The sequence below is a fragment of the Hipposideros armiger genome, unplaced genomic scaffold, assembly GCF_001890085.2.
Source record: "Hipposideros armiger isolate ML-2016 unplaced genomic scaffold, ASM189008v1 scaffold_80, whole genome shotgun sequence".
Lineage (NCBI taxonomy): Eukaryota > Metazoa > Chordata > Mammalia > Chiroptera > Hipposideridae > Hipposideros > Hipposideros armiger.
In genome coordinates, this window is record NW_017731430.1 from 3,011,854 (window position 1) to 3,020,354 (window position 8,501).

At 43.9% G+C, this 8,501-nt stretch overlaps 1 protein-coding gene across 1 annotated transcript; it reads left to right on the forward strand.

Annotated features, from left to right (window-relative positions):
* The first annotated feature begins 4,082 nt into the window (after window positions 1–4,082).
* On the forward strand, window positions 4,083–5,456 carry LRRC31 (leucine rich repeat containing 31). Its single transcript, XM_019643591.1, is given in 8 exon segments — window positions 4,083–4,412; window positions 4,414–4,525; window positions 4,528–4,626; window positions 4,629–4,693; window positions 4,696–4,903; window positions 4,906–5,022; window positions 5,025–5,317; window positions 5,319–5,456. Coding segments are annotated over 8 exon segments (1,362 nt in total).
* Window positions 5,457–8,501: the final 3,045 nt, after the last annotated feature.

Sequence of the window (8,501 nt, forward strand, 5' to 3'; positions counted from 1 at the left end):
TTAACTCTCTTCCATATCACAGTTAGAAGAGTATTTCCTCGGGAAAGCATTTCCTAATACCCTGTCTTCCTTTTATACCCTCGCTGAACAGTAATGTGGGTGCCTGGACCCAAGCCCAGGCGAATCTGATTTTGAAGCCATGATTTTAATCAGTAAGGTACCCACCGCTCTCCAACCTAAGTTTCCTTCTCCAGTGTCTCATAGTTCATGAAAGGCTACGCCATCAAATACATAATCTGTTTTCAATTTTATTTTCAGCAAGAACACGAACCTACAGAGCAAAAACCTGACCATGGTTGAATATAAGGATGGGTTTTCTTTCCCAGAAAGTAATTTAATGTTGAATAGTTTTTGTTTATACCCCAAGCGGACACTTGATAAATGAGAATCTGTAAGGATTATCGAAGTTCTGCTTTAAGGACAGATATGCCAAGCGTATTCGTTAGCATGGGTAGGTACTGCCTGGAATCTGCACTGAGAGAGCTCTCCCAGCCATTAACCTTCATGGGAAAAACTGTGAGCACAATAGGTAACTTTGCACGTCATCTTGGCAAGTGAAAGAATAAGAAAGAAACCTTCTGTTCTTGGAGAAAAGAGGTGAGATGTACTAATGAGGCAGCTTCGAGAGGTTTGCTTTCTCCCTGTTTGTGCCATGTGATAGATAAAAAGGCCTCCTGTCTCCAAGGCTGTCACTCTATCACCCTTCACAACACTAAATTCACTTAATTTTTTTTTTCACTTTAACAGCTAGGGATGTTATCACTTACACTGAGGTCACTGAGAGGGTAATACTACTCTTAGTGACGCTAATGAAAAGGTACAGTGGTGACATGAGTTAATTGCATAGTTACCACACAATTACCAATTTATGCTGTACTGGTGTTAACAGAGAATGGGAGAGAGCTGGCGTTCTGTGTCCTGAGTACTGCCTGACATAAACGAACAGTGCTCGGCGGTGTGTGCCATTTTCACGAACAGGTTTATTCATATACATAAAGACGATTAAGAAAATGGATGCTTTTCCGTATTTATGGGCCTGGTGCTGCTTAAAAATGGACCTGAAAACTGCTCTTTCTTTCCTTTTTTAAGAGATTTTATTGGGGAATTGGGGAAGGGGGACAGCCACGTTGTTGTTCTTCAGTCTTAGTTGTGGAGGGCGCAGCTAGCTCAGCTCCAAGTCCAGTCGCGCCGCTCAGCTCAAGGTGCCGTGTTCCATTAGTTGCGGGTGGGCGTAGCCACCATCCCATGTGGGAGTCAAACCAGCAGCCTCGTTGTTAAAGAGCGCATGCTCTATCCCCTCAGCCATCCAGGCGGCAGCTCAGCTCAAGGTGCCGAGTTCAGTCTTTAGTTGTGGGCAGGCATAGCCCACCATCTCAAAAAGGCAGTCTTGTTAGGAGCACGTGCTCTCACCAGCTGAGCCATCCTGCCACCTGTTGGCAGCTCAGCGGCAGCGCAGCTCGGGTACAGCTCACTGGCCCATGTGGGAATCAAACCAGCAACGCTGTTGCTCAGAGCTCACGCTCTTGAGCAAGCTCTTTTTTTTTTTTTTTTTTTTTTTAGCTGAGCCATCCTGCCACCTGTTGGCAGCTCAGCGGCTGCTCAGCTCGGGCCGCAACTCGAACCGCTGTTGCTCGGAGCTCAAACTCTTGATCAAGCTCTTAACCAGCTGAGTCACTCGGCCGGCCCCAGGGAATCTTTCTTTGAACTCTTCCCCCTTTCATCATTGAGATTTCAAATACCTGGTTGGTAGAATTTTTTTTAAAAAAATGAATGTCCAGCTACAAAAAAAGAGCTGTTTTACTTCTGAACACAAGCTTACATTTATTTGACTTAGGTCTTCTCTAAGTGAAGCATCAGATGATAAATAAAGACAGAGGGAGAAATGGATTAAGCTACATGGACTCAGTTCCCATAACAGAAAAAAGGACATTAAAAAATTTGTTGGTTGAAAGTACATCTGTTTTACTAGTATTTGATTAGCTCTTTACTTTCACCTAATTTTCAGCGTCTTCATATGTGTTTTATATTAACATTTTTAAAAGTCCCTGGAAAAACAGAAAAGCCTATTTTTTGTACTTTTTAAATCAACTTCATTGAGGTGCTATTAATATATGATCGGACTGATTTATTTGAAGGGCACAAAAATACACCAGTGATAAAACAAGGTTTGTTTGGTGGCTCTCCGAAGAATGGCTTCAGTTAAAGCTAGAAATTAATTGCTTCTATAAAGACATTCAGAACATCTCTAAAGTCGCCTCTTGAGGAATTTTACTGTGAACGCCAAGCAGAGTCCATATCTTACCTATCACAGATGAAGAGGGAACGTTAGAACAAATTCTGTCAAAATAATTTCATGCTGAACAGTTTTCAGTTCTAGCCAAACATTACTTACACACGTTTGCTGATAATGAAGCACAATAAACAGAGTGATAAGAATAAAAGTGATGCATTCTTGGCATTTATCAATCAAAAATATGCATTAAATACAAGTTACTTGTCGAGAGTAAAGACACAGTAACGCACAGGATGGACATAGTTCCTCAAATTTGTTTCTTCACCTTTCTTTGATTTTTGTAAGCTGTTGAATACCATGTACTAAGTCAATTCCTGCTTCAGCTAAGTAGAGTTGATTGTGTTCTTGGCATGCTAACCAGTATAGCTCCGAATGCTTTCTTTTCTATTTGCATGGTCCCAAAGTATTCTCTCTCTCACTGAGTATGCCTTGATTGCTGATTCAGTATATTTCCTACTCTGTAGAGGACATATAGGATGATTTCCCATTTCCCATGGATGGGAAAAGCAATTTTCCAATTGCTTAGGAGCTGAATGGAGTACAGAAAAGTGACTTCCATTATGCTTGTCTTTCAACTGTTTCATGCTGCTAGTTACATAGGCTGCAAAAGGATATTAGAGTTAATACTGGTGTGTGTCGGGATTGGTTAGATCAGGTTCTCCAAGGTGGTCAATGGACCAATAGCATCAGCATCATTGGGGAACGTCTTAGACATGCAGATTCTCGGGCACTTCCCCATACCTACTGAATCAGAAACTCAAAAGGTGAGTCCCCAACCTGTGTTTTAACAAATCTTCCACGTAATTCTGATGCACACTTAGTTTGAGCAACTGGGCTGATGTATGCTCAGATAATAAACTTCTTATGACTTCATATACCAGAGGTTCATTTCTTGCCTGTGCAGGATCCTTTTTGTGTGTCACCTAGCTGCTCTCTTCTATGATGTTTTCACTTCAGACCCCAGGCTGAAGGAACATTGCTGCCACCATTCTAAGGGGGACAGGACCTGGCCTGGAAATACCCATGTCACTTCCATAGAATACCTCTCTTTCACCTACCACCCAGGACGGTGTCTTCCTCACCTGCCCGGTGCCGAGTGAGCTAGGTTTATCTTTTCCTCATGGAGTTGGGAAATATTTGAGTCTTCCAACTCTATGCATCTCCTAAATTTTTCTATTCCCTTTCACTTCTACATGTAAATCAGACAAATCAGTTTTTAAAAATCATCTTTTTTTTTTTTGGTATTATCCTGCCAAATATAGCCAACAGCAAAACATATTGATTCTAACATCTACTTTCTGAAGGTGTTTCCTGGCACTCAAGGTAACTAGGTATATAACCTAACTTTCAAGTTAATATAATCAACAGTTTGCCAAATGCTTGACTGAAACATTTTATTTGCGGGTGTGTTTCAGTCTGCTGTCTGTGCCATGCCCTACTTTCTTACAACGTGCACAAAATGAACTCGAAATCAATGAAAGGCTTGAATGCAAGACCTGAAATCATAAAACTCCTAGAAGAAAACATAGATGGTCAGCTCCTTGACATCGGTCTTGGCGATAATTTTTTGGATCTTTGGTGATAATTTCTTGGATAATTTTTTTGACTCCAAAGGCAAGGGCAACAAAAGCAAAAATAAACAAGTGAGACGACATCAAACTAAGAAGGATACCTCTCCATCCAGGAGCATAACCCTGTCTACGCACCGAGAAGCCTGAGTTAGGCCACGAAAGAAAAGCCACCGCGTTCCTCCAGCTCTTTTGTAAGAAAAGCGTCACTGGAGTGTTTGATGCCAAGCACCTGGAGGCAGGAGCGGAGCCACGCCTCTCATTCAGAAATGGAATTGGGATCCAGGATGGAGGAAAATGAGTAGTTCCTGAAGAAGCTGGGCAGAAAGGCGGTTAGCAAGTGTCTAGATCTGAACAACGGCCGATTCACAACAGCGGACTTGAGGGAAATGATTGCTCTGCTGCCGTATCTCCAAGACTTGGAAAAACTGGGTATTTCCTGGACTGATTTCAGGGTTGGAAGGCTCCATGCACTCGCCCAGCAAATGCATCTTGTCAGCAAGTTAAAAATCCTGGGGCTGGGGAGTTGCAGACTTATAGCCTTTGATGTTGTTGGAGCCCCGGGGTGAAGCACTTAAAGCCGTCTTTGAACTCGAGGACCTGAAATTGTCCTGGAGTAGTAAAGTGCGGGGAAACACACCTCTGATCCTGCAGAAGTTCAAGAAGTGCGCAAGATCCAAACCCAGGAGGTTGTGGATTGTGCCCTCACATCAGAAGACTAAGAGTGTTTGAGTTATTCACGTCCATGATCACAAACGAGTGTCAAATATTGGATGCTGCTTTGAGATACCTGGATGCGATGAGGAAACTAGACCTTTCCTGCAGCGAGGAGGAGCTGGGAGAGGTTTGGAAGACTCACCAGCACAGTTGGCCACATGGAAGCATCTGGAAGTCCCGGACCTTAACCAGTGCTCGCTAACAGCATATGACGCGGGGTCGCCGACCCAAGTGATCCCTGTACTCTTGAGTCTTCAAAACTTGGATTTATCCCCCAACAAAAAGATGGGCTGCTCCTTCTGAAACCTGCAGAGCAGGTTCCGATTTTATCAGCATTGGAGGGATGACGAATCACCAAACATGCTTTAGAAGGTGACACTTTTACTGCCCTCACTGAAGCCTCCATTCACCTCCCTGCTCTGGAAACACTCAGCCTTTCTTGACATTAAGTCTGAAGCTGCCCCTGAAAACACTAAAGCTTTAAACGCCCCTTCAAGTGCTGAGGCTGAGCTGTTGTTCCCCAGTGACAGAGCACGTGGCTCTCCTGGCATCGGTAGTATAGACAGGTCACCTGCCCAGGCCACGGAAGCTGGACCTGAACTATAATAACAGCATCAATGAGGAAGGATGGGCCGTCGTCATCACCTGTGGCTTCTCTAAGTTATCAGGGCTGGACGTTAGTTTTCGGCCATCAAGTTTTCGGGACTGTGAACAACGGTTTAAACACTTGTTATGTGCTGTGTGTGACCAAACTTCCCGAGATCACTGACATAGGAAGGAAAAGATAGATCCTCCCAGCTTCACAGGAGGAAGAACTAGGACGCTTGGACCAAGGTCACAGAGGCAGCATGCACATTGACCATGATGGGTTTCAGTAAGCTGCTCTCCTAAGGCTCAACTAAGCTATGAACCGCTCTCCAGAGGAGGCAGAGAACATGAACGAGTCACAGTGTAATCAAAGGGGTATCAACTTCTGGCCATTTCATAGGATTTATGTTACAAGAGATTTGTAAATATACAAGTATAATAATCTAATATGGGCATGCCTTTATTCTCTCTCTTATGAAAGGAGGGTGACATTTTTGACGAATTTTCATTTGTTTTGGATATATAATTATTTCACTTACTGTTAGAAGGCTTGCCAAAAGTGTTTAGATTCTGGTAATGCATCTCTTTTTTTTTTTTTTTCTTCTTTGCCCTGGTGTTTTTGCCTTTTCTTTTCCTACATGTTCAATGTTCTAAATATAGGTGTGTGTGTGTGTGTGTGTGTGTGTGTGTGTGTGTGTGTACAAATGCATGTGTGGGCATGAAATTCTAATGTAAAAGGCACTAGCTGTGTAATAGTTTCCTGTTACCTTACTATTATATGTATCTTAATGTGGTCTACTGACATTTTTACCAGAAAGTATATCCTTTAATGGTTTATTATTTTATGTCCTAGTGCCTTATATCTCAGATATAAACCATGAACACTAATAATGTTGGCTGCCACATAAAGCTTAGTAAAAAATGGTCAAAAATTCAAAACCCAGTATCAACACATCTTGTTAAAATAAAGCAAAATATTTTATTGTTAAAATAAGCAAATTAACATATTAAAAAATAGAGGTGGCACAGAGGGGGAAACTAGCTCTGTTGGAGTCGCCCCCATGGGAAGGGCTACTGGGAAAGATCCATTATTCATAGAAAGATCAATGTTGGAAAAATGAGTAAGTGTTCACCCGACAGATAAGAAAGTAGAGGGCACTCCAGATGCAGGTGGCAACAGGTGTAAAGACACAGAGGGAAGGGAGGGTGCTGTGCTCAGGAACAGAAGCCAGCTCGCAGCGGCGACGTTGCTGGACGAGAAGGAAGCTTGGAGCAGCTGGAAGACACAGGTCACGTCAGGAAGGACCTTGAAGCTGAGGGGAAGCGACTAGCAGTGTTAAAATAGGCGACCATGTAAATAAATATGTGCTTTGAAAGCTCTCCGAGATGCTGTCGGGGAGCAGGAATGCATAAATGCCTTCAGGGTTCCTAGGTGGCGCCGCAGGTGTCGAGTCGCGCTTGACATTACATGGAAAGTTCTGTGTGTTCTTCTGAGAGAGAAACCATATACTAGCCTGCTCGGGCTACTATACCAAAAGCCACAGACCGGGTGGCTCAAAGGACAGAAAATTATCTTCTCACAGTCCTGGGGGCAGAACTCCATGACCAAGATGTCGGCAAACTTCGTTTCTGGTGAGGGCTGTCTCTTCCTTGCTTGTTAGACAACCACCTTCCTGCTGTGTAGTCGCATGACATTTTCTTAATGAGCGCACATGGAGGGAGGGAGTGGGGGGAGAGAGAGAGAGAGAGAGAGACAGAGACAGAGACAGAGACAGAGAACAAAACCTCTAGTATCTCTTCTCACAAGGACATTAATCCATTTGGATCAGGGCCCACCCTTATGACCGATTTTCATCTTATTTGTGTCATGGATGTGAAAGTTAATTAAGACCTGCAGCCAGGAAGTTAGAAAGTTAAGGGGATGCATAGAATGGAAAGACTTTTTTTTTTAATGTTATTGAATGAGATACTGACAGGTTAAACGAGGTTAAAATACAAGCGATGGGGAGCCACTACTGTTGCCCACCCAGCACCTTTTCTCCTGTGCCTCCTTACTGTAGTGGATTGGGAAAAAATGGCCATCGTTTTCTCCCATCCTTATAAGCAATGTCACTGTGCCATCCTCCCATCAGGAAGTACAATCTCGGGGCCGGCCAAATGGCCCCGTTGGTTAAGAGCTCACTCCAGAGTGCAAGCTCGGAGCAACAGCGGTTCGATGCCCAGCCCCAGCCTGAGCTGAGCTGCCAATAGGTGGCAGGATGGCTCCGCTAAAAACAAAATAAAGTAAAGGAAATACAATCTCTCTCTCCACCCCTTGAACTCTGGCTTGGCCGTGTGAATGTTCTGGCTGATGGGACATTAACAAACATCATATAAAGAGATGCTTGAAAAGCACTAGAGCACTGGGCCTTGTCTTCTGTTGCTTCTGAGAACACCAAGACCATGGGAAGAAGCCCTCGCCTCCTGGAGGGTGAGAAGTCCCATGGAGAGAGAAGGAGGCCCAGCCATCTCAGATGAGGTCCTAGACATGAGCATGAGACCATCTCCGATCATCCAGCCTCAGCCTAACCATCTCAGACCTGTCGCCCGTCCCCCCCCCACCCACAAAGAATTGTGAGACATAATAATTATTGTGTTTTTAAACCACCAAGTTCTGAGGCAGCTTCTTACACTGAAATCCAGTTTACTAGTATGTGCTTATTACCAAGACCCAAAATCAGATACGTGTTGCTTGGCAATCTAGCTGCCAGAGATACCTTCCTGTCACACGTAGTTGCAGACGGCACCTTTGTGAGCCAGTTGTGGCCAACAAGGCATAAACGTGAATGGCTGATTGGCGTTTCAGCGTGAACCCGTCTAAAGGGAGGCGATTCCAATAGTTGGCAGGACCCTTTGGTCCTTTGCTCCTGCCTGGAATGCAGATAAAATGAAGGAAGCGTATTGTAACCAGGAGAATGAGAATCCCACACTAGGATACAGGACAGGATGGTAGAAAAAGCTTGAACTCTGATGACATTGTTTAGCTGTTCTACCAGGTAGGAGCTACTTACCTCCAGACATTTTGTTGTGTGAGAAAAATAAAACCCTCACCTTAATCCACTGGAGCAGACGGACTGAAATATTAACTCTGGGTCATGGAAAAGGGGGAGTCACTGGAGGCTTAGGCACCTGGGTGAAGAATGGGGCCATTAATTAATCCAAAAAGAAGAGCAAGTTTGGGAGGGACATAGTAATTTAGGGGAATATTGGAAATACTGAATTTGAAGTGCACGTGAAAAGAGACACTATTTAAAAGGTGGTTGGCACCCCAGCACTCCTATAGTTCTGATACTTAG